Genomic DNA, 17,483 nt, shown 5'->3' on the forward strand with positions numbered 1-17,483 from the left:
TTTTGGGAGTGTCATGTAACCTTCTATTTCCTCAAGTACAAATTTAGATTGTAAGCCCTCTGGGACAGGGAAATGCTTACTGTTCCTGAATGTAACTTGCCTTGAGTTGCTTCTGAAAAAACCCTGAGCTAAACCTAAACCTATTGGCAGCTAGACCTCCAATGTACATCTGCCAGATTCAGGATTAAGCCACAGTCTGTAGCCTCTGGCTAAGGATTGCCATGATGGCTGGGTTAATCCTGGATGAAGGTGATTAAAATGTAAGGAAGATCCTGGGTAAGGTTCATATGAAAAGCCTATGATGCTCCAGCCCTAGCAGAGACGGAAACTGAAAGAAGCAGAAAAAAACTGCCATACCAGAACCTTCCAAGCATTTCTAGAATTGCTAACTCCGATAGTTGATTTAGACCCCCTTTTATCAAGCCACATAACGTTTTTTTATCGCCAGTTGCTGTGGTAAAAGCTGCGACGCCAGCGATAAAAAAACCCTAATGCAGCTTGATAAAAGGGGGCCTAAATCTTTGCCGGCCCATGCAACTTCTACTGTCTGCTGCTCGCGCTGGCTTTTCCTCTGATGTCACTTCCTGGCCCCATGACTAGGGGGAAGGGAAGGGGGAGGGGAAGGGAGGGCGTGAGCTTGGTGTGGGGGAAGCTGAGAGGTGTCGGCACCCCCACCAAGAGGGCACACAGGGCACGTCACACATCAAAAATCAGAATGTTTAAAATAAGAAAAGTCAACAGTAACAAGTCATTGGATACAGTTTTATTATTTCTTAATTTTAATCATTTATTCTCATTTGACATTGAATAGAGAAGAGTGTGCAAGTCAAAGGAGCGTTTTAACTCTTCCCCTGTCAAAAATATTCACCAAGTATGAAAAAAAGTCCACTTTGTGGAGATAATTCACGTATCAGCTAGGCCCAAGCCTCAGTTGTTCAGCAGCAAGGGCTGCTCTTCCTCGGCCAAATCTTCGTTAGGTGGAATTTCGTAAATGAGGAAAAGGGAAGAATAGAAACAGCCGATAAAGGACACGAGACTTGCAAAGTACATCACCCCGTTGGCGCTGCCGACCACAGAGGTCAAAGGTCCCATCGCGATAGAAACAAGAACCTGAGCCAGAAAATACTGACAGCTCAGGAGAGAAATGTCCACACCCATACCCCTCTTTGTGCCATTGAGATTTGACCCTGCAAACTAAACAAAGAGAAATAGTCAGAAATGACTGTACAGCAATTTATTCTCTAACCACATCTGAAAAGATAATTTTTTTAAAAACCCAAAAAACAAAACACACAGACAAGTTAGTCCATATTCTAGAGCAGTGTATCTATCGCAAACTGCATGCCTCCTGAGATTTCAGGTGTGCCGCGACACACTGGCGAGGAGGAGAGACGTCCACGCTGGCCGACTGCCTACAGGATGTGCCTCTCTAAGTTTCCAAGTTTTATTTAAAATTTGATATACCGCTTAAAAAAATTTTTGTAAGCGGTGTACAAGGTCATTGCAGTTAAAATCAAGGGGGAACACAATTAGACAACAACAGTGACGTAATGAAACAAGATGGATTGGGGGGGAGGGGGGAAAATACAATTTGCGATAGGAGAGAGAGACAGTAACGTTCAATACAGAAGGAGGGGTATATGCTATTCCTTCTTCTTAAAGTCTGGAGATTACTTGTCATATGCGTCCTTAAAAAGGAAGGTATTTAGCTTAGCTTTAAATTTGTTCATAGGTATTTCTTCTCGGAGATGTGAGGGTAAGGAATTCCACAATGTAGAGGCTGTAACGGAGAAAATATTCTTTCTGGTGATGTGTTGTAGGGAAGGAATAATTAGAAGTGTTCTAGTTGGACAGTGTAGAATGAGAAGTCTGTCTATAAATCCAGGAGTGGGTATTAGTTTGGCCTTGAAGATGAGCAGTAGGATTTTACATGTAATTGGGAGCCAGTGGGATTTTATTAGGAGAGGGGTGGTAACATGATCAATTTTTTTTGCATTATAGATTAATTTAACTGCTGTGTTTTGAATAATTTGTGACCTTCTTATTTCTTTTTGAGTTCTTTTTGAGTTATTCCCCGATATAGGGTGGCGAGAGGCACGTCCTGCAGGCAGTCAGCCGGTGTGGACGACTCTCCACCTGGCCGGCAACTCTCCTCCTCTCTCTGCACCTCCCAGATCCCTCCACCGAAGCGGGTTGCGGCCAGATGGGCTTCCCTGCATGCACGGACATTGACGCAATGACATCATGCTGTTTTAGGAAAAACATAACATTTAGAATTTTAAAAATAGCCAGTTTAAGGTCAATATGTGCTTGTAATGGAAGCCAATGAAGTTCAGTATAAAGGGCTGATTGATTGGGCAAGCCGAGATCAAATCTTTTTGCCGGTCCTTATTTCCAGTTATCCAAAAAACCTAACCCAGCAACCATGCTTCTTTAGAGATAATATTATGGAAAGCCTGCCCTCTAGTGGATACCTACCTGCTGCATTGTGAATGTGCTCAGATATGTTTCTGAATGGTCTACCAATGCATTATGGGGTCCTTTTACTAAGGCGCGCTAGCTGTTTTACCATGCGCTAAATGCTAAAGCGTCCATTATAGTCTATGGACGTGTTAGCGTCTAGCGTGTGCTAATATTTAGTGCACGCTAAAATGGCTAGCAAGCCTTAGTAAAAGGACCCCATTTATTTTATGCCTAGATCCACTCAGTTTTCATCTAAGAAAACTTGTAATTTGGTTATTATTATATCCCCCCTTTTACAAAACCATAGTGCATTTTTAGCACCAGCTGCGGTGGTAACAGCTTTGACGCTCATAGGAATTCTGTGTCAGAGCTGCTACCACCGCGGCCGGCGCTAAAAACCGCACTACAGTTTTGTGAAAGGGGGGGGGGGGGGTTAGTGACAGCTTCAATTGGAAATAATAGTTTGTTCTTTGTTCCCTATGTTTGGGTGTTGAGAAGATCCTTTTGGAGGGCAGGGAATTCTCAGTGACTGGTCTAGCCCAGGGGTAGGGAACTCCGGTCCTCGAGAGCCGTATTCCAGTCGGGTTTTCAGGATTTCCCCAATGAATATGCATTGAAAGCAGTGCATGCACATTCATTGGGGAAATCCTGAAAACCCAACTAGAATACGACTCTCAAGGACTGGAGTTCCCTACTCCTGGTCTAGCCTAATGGAATATATTCCCTCTCAGTTTTGGGAATTGGGTGGGACATGAGCATGGGGGCAGGCTTGGAAGAGGAGTAGTGTTTCAGGATGGGTAGATTTGGGAATCAAAGTGCTATCCCAATCCATGCTATTATCTTATTTGGATTACTGTAATTCTCTTTATAGTGGAGCCTCTGACAAATTGTTGACTCAATTGCAAGTATTTTAAAATTCCAAGTTGATTAAAATCTGATATACCGTTCTAAATAATTGTCTAAGCGGTGCCCAAAATTAAAGGATAAAAATATCTATAAGCTTTGGGGGAATATGACTAAGACCAAAAAAAATTACAAAACATACAGGAACAAATGGAAAGGAGAATGAAGGGCAACGCATGGGGCGAGGGGAAGTTATGCTCTTCCTGTATTGGAGTCTCAGGGGGACAGTGATGTCATTGATTAAATGCGTCCCTAAATATAAATGTTTTTTAAAATTAGCTTTAAATTTATCGAGTTGTTTCTCCTCCCGTAAATGTAGAGGAAGTGAATTCCAAAGGGTAACTGAAAAGATTCATTTCCGAGTGGGGGTCATTGAAAGAGCAACTCCATTGTTGAGGAGACTTTCATTGGCTGCCAATAAGATCTCAGATTAAATTTGGTCTATAAATCACTTTATGGTTTTTCTTCTGATTGATTAACAAACTATTTAAAGATTCCAGCAAAATTTGCCACTTCAAGAAGTTCGTGTTGTTTTGAGTTGAATTATCTTTCTATTAATAATATTTCCTGGGGAAAAAAAGCAATTAAAAACCACGCTTGCTTATCAAGGAGCTCACGTTTGGAACTGTTTACCTCTTAGTACAGTAGAAGACAACTAGATTCTTATCTAGCTTTGGATTCTTGCCCAGAGATATCAAAGAAGAAAAAATAAAAAAAAATAAAAATTTAAATTGAATCAGGTTGGGCAGACTGGATGGACCATTCGGGTCTTTATCTGCCGTCATCTACTATGTTACTATGTAAAGCTCTTAAAACATGTATTTGTTTGGAATTAATTATAGACAGTTCAAATGAGAGCCTGGATGTATAATCTAATTTTTATGTATATGTAATTCCCCTTCTTTTAAGGGTTCTGTCTTTTTTAATCTGTACCAAATTAAATTGAATGGTAGCAGAATATAAGTGCTGGGATGGGTGGCAGTTATCTGTAGAGAAGGCTGTGCATAAGTGCTACAGCATATAAATGCAAGAGGGGGGAGGTGTAAACATAGATGGGATATTTCGAAGAGAGATCAAAACCCTGCTATTCAAGAAATTTGTCCAGACACCTTAACTCCCACCCTCATTCCTCTCCTCCCTGGAAAATCCCCTCTCAAAGCCTCCACTTCTCTGGTAATCTTTTCCTCTTCTAAATATCAACCAAGATTACAGTCCCCTAAAATGTAAAGCTCCTGGAAATATCCAGCTTTCTTATCTCACTTGTAACACAAAATTGTAACTATCCTGGAAATGTCCAGTTAGCTCTTCTGTAATCCGCCTAGAACTGCAAGGCACAGGCGGAATAGAAGTCACTAATGTAATGCAATGTAATAGGCAGGGCTCCCAGTTTCATTCTAGAACTTAGAGAAGATTCCATAGGGGTCCTTCTTGGCCCAATACGCCCTGCTCCGTGCTATTACTTAGCCACTGTTAAATTTGCACCAACCACAAGCCTTACCTGTTTGCTTTGGTAATAATCGCAGAGCAGAGAATAGGGAAGGGTGCAGAGTGTGGAAAATAATACGCCGTAAGTTACGCAGAGTGATAGAATTATATAGATGTTCCGAGAGAGCGTAGCCAAACCGGTGCCCAGTCCGAAGGCGAGATAGGCTATAAAGTATAAAGTGCGGACACTGAAATATTCTTCAAGTTTCTCTAGGAAGGCTGAAGACAGAAAAAAAAAGAAAGATAATTTATAGTGGATTACCAAAGGACAAACAATGCAATTGTGCAGGTTCTCCTAGGAAGCTTTTCTACTTAGGGTTGAATAACTTGGTTTGGTCTAAGCCCAGTGTCCTGTTTCCAACAGTGGCCAACCCAGGTCCCAAATAGCAAAACAGATTTTTTGCTGCTTATTCTAGGAATAAGCAATGGATTTCCCCAAGCCACCTCAATAATAGCCTATGGGCTTCTCTTTTAGGAAATTATCCAAACCTTTTTAAACCCCTGCTAAGCTAATTGATTCCACCACATTTTCTGGCAACGCATTCCAGAGTTTAATTACATGTTGTGTGAAGAAATACATATTTTCTCTAGTTTGTTTTAAATCTACTACTTAGTAGCTTCATTGCATGTCCCCTAGTCCTAGTATTTCTGGAAAGAGTGAACAAGTGAGTCACATCCCTTGATACCCTTCCCTGTGTTATTTCCTCCCCTTCCATCTTTAAAACTTCGGAAAACATTCCGCTTTAAACACCGACAACAAACTTTTTAGCTCAGTATCAGGAATGGCTTTTTCAAGAGACAACTTTGTGTTCTGGAAGAGAGAGAGGACCAGTAAAGATCCTTGAGCTGGCTGGTAACATTGGTATTAATTTGAGAAGAGTGGTTTTTACCTGCCATCATTTACTATGTTAAACACAAGGTATTTTGAAGAATTCTCCGTACCGGAGTAAAGAGCAGCGCTGAATGCATATATACACATCCCCCAGCAGCCCATGGTGACCCCAGCATTGTATTTCTGGTATTCCTCTGAACCGTGGGGAGCTTTGGGATCCCCCTGGAACACCACCTCCCCCATGAAATCTGTGTAGAACAGCAGCATTCCCTCAAAGGACAGCCAACCTAGAAAAACAAGAAATTCATAGCAATTAGCACGATTTCCCATAGAGGCTACGCTGACCTGTTATCTCAGTCTAAAAGCCCACTGCGCATTCATTTCACTATATGAAAAGAGAATAACAGGTAACAGAGATCAAAAGAGGAAACTGAGCTTGGCTTGTAGAGGAAAAAAAATTCCTATTATGCAATTCACAAATATCTCCCCGCCTCTTTTACAAAACCGTTGTGTGGGTTTTAGTGCTGGCCATGGTGGTAACTGCTCCGATGCTCATAGGTATTCTACACGGCCGGCGCTAAAAACTGCACTGTGGTTTTGTAAAAGGGGGGGTGGTTGTCTTTCTCTAAAATATCAGATACAGTCAAACCTTGGTTTGCGAGCATAATTTGTTCCAGAAGCATGCTTGTAATTCAAAGCACTCGTATATCAAAGCGAATTTCCCCATAGGAAATAATGGAAACTCACTTTGATGCGTTCCCCCCCCCCCCCGAGAACCGGCATTGCTCCCCTCGAAGGCCCCCCCCTGTGATCAGGCACCTCACCCCTGAGATCCGGCCCTCCCCTGCCTCGAACCGGCACCCCCCTGCCACGATCCGACCCCCCCGACACGATTGGGCACCCCCCCAACACGATCTGACATCCCCCCCGACACAATTGGGCACCCCCCGCCGCTTCTTACCCTCATCTGGGAACTCTAGAAGATCAGACTCCTCATCTGTTGGGCCTTGAGCATCTGAGCATGCTCAAGGCCTGCGAGTTCACGTTCACGTTCAGATGGATCTGGGTATAATTCCTAATACTTCTGCTCCAGAGTTGGCCATGGATGCTTTGGAAGCATCTTACTGTACAACCATGACACCTAGTGGCTGGATGTAAGGTCCATGATTGCAGGATTTCAGAAGGAGATCGGACATATGCCAAGGCAGAATGTTAGGATATTCAGAAGCACCGTCTGGAAAGTGCTGAGGGGGTCTATAAGGATATTTAGGGGGAAATTCATCACAGGGCGCTATGGCTTTAATGCATGTTAATGGAATTAGTATGTGCTAAATGCCAAAGCCAGGGCCAGATTTAGATGAAAAGAGGCCCTAGGCTATTCCACTTATGAGGCCCTTTCACCTCCCATTTTTAAGTTTGTAAATTACATGAGAGATAATAAAATACATCATTACTGTGATATATATCAATATGTTAAATGAAACATGTTGTTATTGGTACTAACCTTTATAAAAAAATAAATAAAAAAAAGTCGAGAACACTTATTTGGACATTTATTCTCAGCACCATATATAGTACTTGTAACAATAACTAATCAAACATAACACACAACATTGCCCCTTCCTATGTCTATAGTGCTCCCAGTGTGTCCTTCCTCACCTCACCCCCCCTCCGATGCCCGCCTGCCTCCCATCCCCCTTCCATTGAACACCCCCCATGCCATCCTGCCTGCCTGCCTTCCATTAAACCCCCTCACCCCCCTCCGATGCCAGCCTGCCTGCCTCCCATCCCCCTTCCACTGAAACCCCCCCCCCTGATGCCAGTCTGGGCCGCCCTGTCCTGACGGATCCACGTTTTGCCTCTCTCCCCGCGGGGCTGGGCTTTGCCCAGCTGTTTCCGGACTGACGTCTTTCCCTCCCCGATCCTCCTCCCAGGGCGAGAAAAAGAAAGGGAGAAGCCGAGTGGGCGCCCCGTTGCGGCCGGAGCCGGTTCCGATCCTGAAGCATAGAATTTCTCCTTATTTTCGGTTCAGTATTTTATTTTTAGAATAGTGTAATTTTAATTTTGCTAACTATTTGAATGTAGGCCCCTCTTGATCTTGAGGCCCTAGGCTGAAGCCTAGTTAGCCTGTAGGAAAATCCGGCCCTGGCCAAAGCCCCATTCAATATCTATGAGTGTATATATAGCATTTAGCTTATGCTAATTCCTTTAACGCGTGTTAAAACCATAGCACCTTTTGATGAATTCCTCCCCCCTCAGAGACACTAAGGCCTAGATTCACGAACCTTACCGATCTGGATCGCTGTCGGGCGATTCTTGGCCGAGTTTTGCCGAGTGACCGATTCACTACAGATTCTACATGCAAATGATCTGATCGTACGCACGCCCTATAGCGATCCCACTGATCGCTGTAAGAGCAAACGAAACGCACGTGCAGAGTATCCTTGTTGTTTGTTGATGCAATTCACGCATGCGCTAGCTCTTCGCCCTTACGACGTAGTTAGTGGGTGGGGTTTATCCCCGCACGTCATTGGCAGCAAAGCACAAATGAGCTCAAAAGAAAGGGGGAGAGGTGGCTGCAGTTTACTTTTGCTGGCTCTGTGGTGTTCCATCTGCCTTGTCCTCGCTCCCCTGGACGTTGGATGAAGTTTCATCGAATCTAAGTTGCTTTCTTTTGATTTTTTGGGGAGTTGGCTGGTGGGGGGTTCCCTGAGTGATTGCTGTGATTGAATTCACCTGTGTTCATTGTGCACTGTTTTTTATGATGATAGTGTTATTTTCATTTGAAGCACACCCTAGGTACCCGATGATGGTGTGTAGGTGGTGGCCTATCGGTCTCTACCTTATTGTGTGAAGCGTTGGAGCATTGCTCCCATCGCTGACCCCTTGCACTGAGGGTAACTAAATTATTGAATTTCTCTCAGTTTTGTTTATTAGTAGTTTTTCAGTGTCTTCTGAGAACCCTTGACCATTTTTTTGCCTTATTGTTGGCTCTATAAGTTGGACATTTCTAAAACGGAATGATTTGTGACTGATACAGTGAATTATTTTGTGTAGCCAGATTATTGAACAGAACACACTTTAAACCCACGGGCTCGCAATGCACTTTTTACAGAATGCATAAAAAAGGAATTCTTACACATATGTAAAGATATTTTACAGTTTTATTTTTAATTTTGATGGTTGTTTTATATGGGGTTGTAACCTCGATACTGATATCTCAGGGCAGGAGAGTCAACAAGGATAGCAAGCCACTGGTCCTCAGCATCACTTCTTTTCGGATCGGCAAGCCCAATAGCTGTTTCTTCTTCTGCTTAGCGAATCGATGGCTTCCTACTTTTGCGTGCCATTTCCCCTCGTTTGCATGGGTGGATCGGATCGGAGATTGATCGGGAAGCAGTTTAGTGAATTGGGTCGGGGAATGGGTTTCGCGATCGTCGGGATAGGATCGGAAGGTTTAGTGAATCTAGCCCTATCTGGATAAAAGTGTGTTCAATACTGAGCCAAGTATCTTTTTCTTGGAAGGGGTACGAAGTGATCATTAGTTCAGCAGAGGGATGAGAATTAGAGAATGACACGGTGACAAAATTCATCACCGTCCCCGTCCCTGCGGATAACCGCGGGAAATAATCCCATGTCATTTTCTAGTGTCTGTTTCAACCTCGGTCCTTCTACACCAGCATTCTTCAAAGCAAAGCTTGTGGGTCAGAGGTTGTGGCCATTCATACTCTGATTCTTATGGGAGCCAAGGATAATGAAGCCATTGTGACATCACTGATGTGATTGGCTCTTAGGCACTGGTGGAATGAGGCATTATGACATCACAATATCTGCTCTGGATACCAGAGACTGTCATTCTGTAGTGTCTGTTTCAACCTCAGTCCTTCTACACCAGCATTCTTCAAAGCAAAGCTTGCGGGTCAGTGGTTGTGGCCATTCATACTCTGATTCTTATGGGAGCCAAGGATAATGAAGCCATTGTGACATCACTGATGTGATTGGCTCTTAGGCACTGGTGGAATGAGGCATTATGACATCACAATATCTGCTCTGGATACCAGAGACTGTCATTCTGTAGTGTCTGTTTCAACCTCGGTCCTTCTACACCAGCATTCTTCAAAGCAAAGCTTGCGGGTCAGTGGTTGTGCCCAATTATACTCTGATTCTTCCCTCTCTCCTTAAAGAATGACATGAAGATGGTTTACCGCGGTTATCCGCGGGGACGGAAATGGTGATGAATTTTGTCACCATGTCATTCTCTTTACAGTGCTTATGTTTGACTGTTTGATTGCAATTCACTTTGTTCAAGTTTTATATTTCACAAGTTACAAAAAATGAGTAAATGAAAGTCACTTGTTTACATTTATCTCGGATCAGTTACGATGAAAATAAAGGGGCTGATATTCCAAGCAATGACAATGACCAGAAACGGTTCCTGGCCATTTAAATCAATTGTCAGGCGCTAACCGGGTATAATCAGTGGCAAATAACTGGATAGTGCTTTTCAGAGAATGACACGGAGACAAATTTTGTCCCCATCCCAGGCCCGTCCCCACGGACTCTGTCCTCATTTGCACAAGCTTCAAAAACTTATGATTTTGTTTTTTAATATTTTTATTAAAGAATAAGAAGGGACATTATTCTGTATAACTGTTTATAAATCACAAATTGAGCCTTCCATTTCGATCTGGTTTTGGTACAACCTTCCCAAAGGTTCAGTTGCCTATGTTTTTACATCATCTGGGAAGGTAATTGGATTGTCTTTCAGACATGGGTGTAGAAGAGAACTTACACTATGTAGTGGATAAACAGGAAAATAAGTGTCTATTAAGGGGGGGTTTCATCGAGGGGCTCTATGGATTTAACGCGCGTTAATGGAATTAGCGCAGGCTAAATGCTAGATGCACGTTAAAGCCATAACGCCCCTTGATGAATTCCCCCTAAATGTTGGAAATGCCTCTTGATGACAGCAACAATGGATGAACCTGTTGCAGTAACAGTAAGATGCATGAGCAGCTGGGTGCATGGTGGAAGGACATTGCAGCTGGCAGATGAGAAACATGCAACAGTAGTTCATTGAAATAGAAAAGTAGCTTCTGCAATTTTATTTAATCATTGATTCCAGTTGCCAATTGTCTAAGATATGTTAAGTTTTTACATATTGATACTAGTCTCAAGTTTATAGAAATTAACACAGGGACAATATTTGTTCCTGACCCTGCAGACTCTGTCCCTGTCTCCACTCTGTCCCCATGGGCTCTGTCCCTGTCCCCATCCCATGGTACCATCCCCATGTCATTCTCTAATTGCTGTTGAAAATACCTGGTTAGCACGTAAGCCAAAATGGCTACTTGGGTAGGCGTTCCAGAGGTGGAATCAGACCTCAGCCAGTTAAGTGCTAATGTTAATTCCTTAACCAGATAGGATAGCCGCATAAGTAGGACGGCATAAAACACAGTCCTATCTGTATGCAGTTCATTATAGCTGATTAACGCTGGCTTTTACAAAGGTAAATGCCCCTAAAAGCTGAATATTGCGTATGTCCAGATGTTTGATGCCAATGCACAGAAATGGCTGAGCAATGAATATCTGACAATCAAGCTGGCGGTGATCAGCGTAACATTGACGCTATTAGCTGAATATCGATCACAAAATTAATCACCCAATTATTCAGTGATCTGACAGACTCCCACACAAATTACCTCCACCCCAATTCGTATTGTTATCAGTCTCAGAAGACAGACCGATAAATAGGGCAGCATGCAACCAGTGTTGTTTAAAGTACTAGGTCAAAGTACTTAAGTAAAAGTAGCGGTAAATTGCATATTTTCATAATTAAATAAAAAGCATAATGGAAAAGCAAATTAAAAATTTACTCAAGTAAAAGTAAAAAAGTAAGGCCCGGATTCTGTACATATAGCCTTAAAAGTGGCCACCGATCACGTGTCAATTACACGACGATGCCGGGTACAGAATCGCGCCTCCGGCAAAGGTAAGCACTGAAAATGTAGGCCAGGGGGTTCCTGGCCTACATTTCTGGTGCCTACCTCGGATGTGAATCGCCACTCCTTATGCGCTTTAGGCCGTCTAATGCCACTTCTGGCGTTAGCCATGCCCACAGTGGCATTAGGCAGTCTAAAGGGACTTCGGAGGTGCGATTCCAGGGCCGATTTTTTAGACGCCTTGGAACTCAGTTTAAAACACAATTTCAACAGCGTTTTATACTGAGTTAATTGGTGCTGGTTAGAGAATCTGGGCCTAAGTGCCTAAAATAATACTTTTGGGGTAAAAAGTAAAAGTCCCGCAAGTACAATGCAGGTTCATCAAGAATCGCTACCAGCTCCGCTTTAAAGTGACCCAACCAGTGGCGTAGCGAGGGTGAGCGGCATCCCACCCCCACCACCACACACGCGCGCCCCTTCCCCGTTCCTTTTTAACTTAGGCGCAAGCAGCTGCCAACTTGCTGCCCGCACCGGCTTTGGCGTGCTCTGCGAAGTCACTTCCTAGCCGCAGGTCCCAGAACTGATGTCAGAGAGAGCGCCAAAGCCAACGCGGGCAGCATGTTGGCGGCTGCTTGCGCCAACATTAGAAAGGTATGGGGGAAGGGGGCGTGTGTGTGGCAGGGGGAGACCGGAATTGCTTACCCCTGGGTTAGGGGAAAGCACTCAATAAGCCAAATAGTACGGGGAATCTCCCCGTGGGGTCAGGCAGCAAGCTACAACATTAGGAACACAGCCGATTGCGTGGGTTTACCTAGGAAGTGATTGACGCAGAGTCGACGCAGAGCCGTGGGCATGTGGCAGATTGTGGAGCAGAGAAGTTTCATGGAAAGCTGTGGCTCAGCCATCTCACCCGTCACATTCAGTTCACTCTCGTACTTGACGCCATTCAGCAAAATATTAGCAACCTGCACCAGAAGAACTCCAAATTAGCGCAGAGTACAGAAACACCTAGAAACCAAACCGTGTAAGGTTAAGCCATGCGGCAGAGCGTGGCTAGCGCACCTCTAAGCACCGAAGAGCAGTGAGGCAGGAGAATGACGCGGGGACAAATTTTCCCTCGTCCCTGAGGAAACTCATTTTCCTGTCCTGTCCCCGTGAATTCTTTTCCAGCCCCTCCCCCTTCCTGCACGTTCCATCCTCATCTGCGCAAGCCTCAAACATTTAAAAAATCATAAGTGTTCGAGGCTTGTACAGTTAAGGCAGACCTTACAGGAACGGGGCAGGGACAGCGACAAAACTCACGGGGACGGGACAGGGAAATTGAGTTCCCATGGGGACGGTGAAAAATTTGTCCCCGTGTCATTCTCTATATACAATACACAACTACATTACGTGCAACGTTTCAACTTTTTAGTAAAGAAGCTTGTAAGGTTAGCATTTAAATTGAATCAGGTTGGGCAGACTGGATGGACCATTCGGGTCTTTATCTGCCGTCATCTACTATGTTACTATGTTACTATGTATTCAGCACAGCTGCTCTGTTCCTGGATATTACCAGCACAAGCTTCAAAGCCGTCTCCTGAGTATATTGGCCTGTCTGTAAACTGTTCTCAATCGCTCTAGCTCAGAGGTTTTCAACCCAGTCCTAGGGCACACCATGCCAGTCTGATTTTCAAAATCCACAATGAATATGCATTTGCCTCCATTATATGCAAATCTCTCTCATGCATATTCATCTTCAGTATCCTAAAAACCTGACTGGTTGGCCATGTCCTGAGGATTGCATTGTGGAGATCCACCAGCACAGTTTGGGGGAACCACTGGGGTACATCCTTGTAGGCAGAAGAAGTATACCCAGGGGAATTCTCTCAACACAATCAGCAAATAATGCACATGGAGCAGATTTTCAAATCTACGCGTATTATATGTTCCCCAGAAATTTCACTCGCACAAAAGACGTACGCAAAAGTCTGCGAATAGTGTGCACGTGTGGCAGTTGTCAAACAGGAAAGGGCGTGGTACGCTCGGTATTTTTGCTGCATCTGGGAAAAAAGTTTGAAAACTATTCCCCTAAAGCCATAGGGAACCTATTCACTATTAAAGACCAAAAGGCATTCTTCGTGGTTGGAATGCTTAAGATTTTGCATTTAAGCCATCAGTCCAGACAAGCGTTGCTTGGTTTAATTTTTCTCTATTTGAAATGGTTTCATTGGGGAATTAGGGCTCTTTTCACTAAGCTGCGGAAATCTCTAGTACCTGCTTACCAGAGCTTTAAAGGCCTCACCGTGGAATGGCCCCGCAGAAAGTTCCAATTATGCGGTTACAAACCACACACTAATAAGGTTGTAAATTTTTCTGGGAGGGAGATGTCTGGGGGCGGAGAGTGGATGTTTCCATTCTAATCACTTAGAAAATCTACACTGTCGCAAACTGATTAGCAAGGGATTAGCCTCTTACTGCCTACAAAATAGGAAAAGTCCATAGTCTGCTATTGAGATTGACATGGAGGAAGCCATTGCTGTTCTTATACTATTGAGATAGAGATGAGGAAGCCACTGTTTGCCCTGGGATCACTAGCATGGAATCTTGCTACTCTTTGGGGATTCCTTATGGAATGTTTCTACTCTTTGGAATTCCGGAATGTTGCTTACTCTTTGGAATTCCAGAATGTTGCTACTCTTTGGAATTCCGGAATTCCAGACCATTGGTCTGACCCAGGATGGCTGTTCTTATGTTCTTATACTATTGAGATAGACATTGGAGAAGCCACTGCTTGCCCTGGGATCAATAGCATAGAATCTTGCTACTCTTCGGGGATTCCACATGGAATCTTCTACTCTTTGAGATTCTGGAATGTTGCCACTCTTTGGGTTCCTGCTGGGGACTTGTGACCTGGATTGGCCACTGTTGGAAACAGGATACTGCGCTAGATGGACCATTGGTCTGACCCAGGATGGCTGTTATTATGTTCTTATACTATTGAGATAGACATTGGAGAAGCCACTGCTTGCCCTGGGATCAGTAGCATGGAATCTTGCTACTCTTTGGGGATTCCGTATGGAATGTTTCTACTCTTTGGAATTCCGGAATGTTGCTTACTCTTTGGGGTTCCAGAATGTTGCTACTCTTTGGGTTCCTGCCAGGTACTTGTGACCTGGATTGGTCACTGTTGGAAACAGGGTATTGGGCTAGATGGACCACTGGTCTGACCTAGGATGGCTATTCTTATGTTATATGAATGTTATTCCATGCTACCTGTTATGACATTATTTATATTCTGCTAACATTTATTGTATTTCTGCCATGCGATTGTCTTACAGTGCTGTTAAATGTGTATCTTTCTGATACTACATCATGTTAGTCCTATCACTTGGATTCAATTTGCCATTGGCTAAAAATAGCACTAAAAACAAAATTGGCGCACGCGCTAGCCGCTACCGCCTCCTTTAGAGCAGGCGGTAGATTTGTGGCTAGCGTGTGCTAATTCGGCGCGTGCGCTAAAACGCTTAGCGCACCTTCGTAAAAGGAGCCCTAAGGGCCTTGTTTGAGTGTTAGCACTCTTCAAACATTACCTATGTGATCACTTATAGCGCTGCTATTTATACCATAAGCGGTAAAGTATATTTAATTATATTTACTATTTTTATTATTTTTTTAAATGTTCTATGATTCGATATGTGAGATTTTGTTTTATTATAAGATTGTTGAAGTTTATCATTTATGTATTTTCCCTTATGGACCCCTGATGCAGATGCTGTTTGCCAAAACATGGCCCATGGCAGGTCATTCAATAAAGTGAACTCTGCTATCCTAATCTACGAGGCCCTTGCTGCTGTTTGGTGTGCACTTGGATTCCCTCTTCTTGTTGCTATGCTTACAGTTGCTCATTTGCGCTTTTATTTGGTTATGCTGTTAACAAAATTGTGAGTTTCGTGTCAAGTTGTGAACATAAGAATAGGTCCATCAAGCCCAGTAGCCAATCTAGGTCACTAGCACTTGGCCAAAACACAAGGAGTAGCAACATTCCATTCAGAATCCTGAAGAATAGCAAGATTCCGGAATCCCAATGAGAGCAACATTCTAGAACCCCCAAAGAGTAGCAACTTTCCATGCTACCGATCCAGGGCAAGCAGTGGCTTCCCCCATGTCTTTCTCAATAACAGACTATGGACTTTTCCTCCAGGAAATTGTCCTAATAACAGACTATGGACTTTCTGCCTGTTGTATACAGCCTTGGTGAATCATTTTCATAAAGGAAGTTAGAGAATTGACTAGATATAATTTTGTAGATTTATCACAACGTGACTTTCTTGTTTTATAATGGACAGCGTCCCGGTTTCATCCCCTTTTACCTGTTGACTGAAGGTCACGTTTCTTCTTCTGCTACTCTCTGTGCAGTTTCCTGCCACCACATCTGGAATAGCTAAAGTCTGTGGTCTTTTCAGAATGCCTGAAGATTGAGGTCTTGGACCATCTAGTGAGCCTACACTTAAAACATCTCCATCAGCCCTGGAAGCTCCTCCATTCTCATGGTACAACAAGCTTTCGGGCAGCCTGGGAAGGCTGACAGCTTGCCTCGGTAAGCTATTAGAGATTGGTAGAAAGCTCTCATGTCCTCCTGTGAAACAGTCTATGAGCACACCGTCAATGTTTGAGGTCCCAAATGAAGATGCAAACTCGTTGATCCCTGTTAAAGAGTTCGCTCTGCTGATGAAACTGCCATATTTTGGTGTTAATGGGCTGAGGGGTGAAATTGGACTTGTGAAGCTTGTGTACAACCGAGTTGAATTTTGAGTGCGGCGGCTCTGAACGTCACTTTCTTCAAAAAAGACTGGTGGGGAAGGAGGAAGAGGTAGGCTCGGGCTCTTCATCACTTTCTTCTTCTTGTGGATAGAGCGCAGGGGTCTTTCTGGAATGCTAATTAGAGTCAAGACAGTCGTTACCGTTAACGTAATGGATGTGAAGATGTAGATGACCCGCAGCTGCCCTCCCACAGCTCTTCCAAAACCGGTTCCATTCCAGTTAATTCCTCCAACAACATAGCCAAAACCACCTCCAAGACCTGGGGACAACAAAGCATATTTAATTAATTAATTAATTAGTTCATTTATATAGCCCGTCCTCCCCATGAGTCCAGAATGGGTTACAATAAAATAAAATTAGGTACTTAGAACTTCCCTATCTGTCCCGAAGGATCACAATCTAGCTAATCTATTTGGAGGACACCAGCTTAGCTTAGAGGGAACAGGGCTGCCCTCCAAATCCTTAGATACCATATTGGTACGCTCCAAATATTAAATTACCTTTCAGTTACCTTAGCCCCCTGCTAGGGTCATTTGCAGATGTACTAGTGTTCACTCAATTACATTCATACATATGCAAATTTAGGTAATGTACACATCAACTGGCATGCGTATAGCTTAATGCTCAGTAGTAAATAGGCCCCTAGGAATGCCATTTCCAGGGTAGCAAGACTTTTATTCAAATATTACCCCAAATCATAAAAATACTGATGCAGGACTATTTTGCTGTAGCATTTTACAGCCCAAACTGTAGTCAAGCTGGAGTCGAATTGTTTTTATTTGCCGGATAATTTCTGGCAGCTTCTTTCTCAACATGTTCTTATCCCTAATTCAAGCTTTCTTCTCAATGCAATCGGATACTTCTAGTCCTACATTTCAGTAAGAAAATCAGGACTAAACCTACCAGAATACATTAGAAGGGAAGTGCCCAATGGAGGAACTGCTTAAGAATGGTTCTAGGGTATGGCATGGAACCATCTAGGCACCTTTTAACATAATTGTCAAGAGTGCCTACCCTTGAGGTCCTAAATGAAAAGATAGACACCTTAATTAAAA

At 43.5% G+C, this 17,483-nt stretch overlaps 1 protein-coding gene across 5 annotated transcripts in view; it reads right to left on the reverse strand.

Annotated features, from left to right (window-relative positions):
* Positions 1-748: 748 nt before the first annotated feature.
* SLC45A1 (solute carrier family 45 member 1) overlaps positions 749-17,483 on the reverse strand; it is a 106,961-nt gene continuing 90,226 nt past the window's right edge. For 4 of the 5 annotated variants that reach the window (XM_033921290.1, XM_033921288.1, XM_033921287.1 and 1 more), the window contains 5 exons: positions 15,978-16,687; positions 12,437-12,590; positions 5,794-5,970; positions 4,865-5,070; positions 749-1,194 (listed from right to left, as the gene is read on the reverse strand). In XM_033921290.1, the coding sequence (XP_033777181.1) occupies positions 928-1,194; positions 4,865-5,070; positions 5,794-5,970; positions 12,437-12,590; positions 15,978-16,687 (1,514 nt within the window). In that variant the 3' untranslated portion in view covers positions 749-927. The remainder of the gene's footprint in view (positions 1,195-4,864; positions 5,071-5,793; positions 5,971-12,436; positions 12,591-15,977; positions 16,688-17,483) is intronic. The other variant, XM_033921289.1, reaches the window with a different exon arrangement.

The sequence above is a fragment of the Geotrypetes seraphini genome, chromosome 15, assembly GCF_902459505.1.
Source record: "Geotrypetes seraphini chromosome 15, aGeoSer1.1, whole genome shotgun sequence".
Classification (NCBI taxonomy): Eukaryota; Metazoa; Chordata; class Amphibia; order Gymnophiona; family Dermophiidae; genus Geotrypetes; species Geotrypetes seraphini.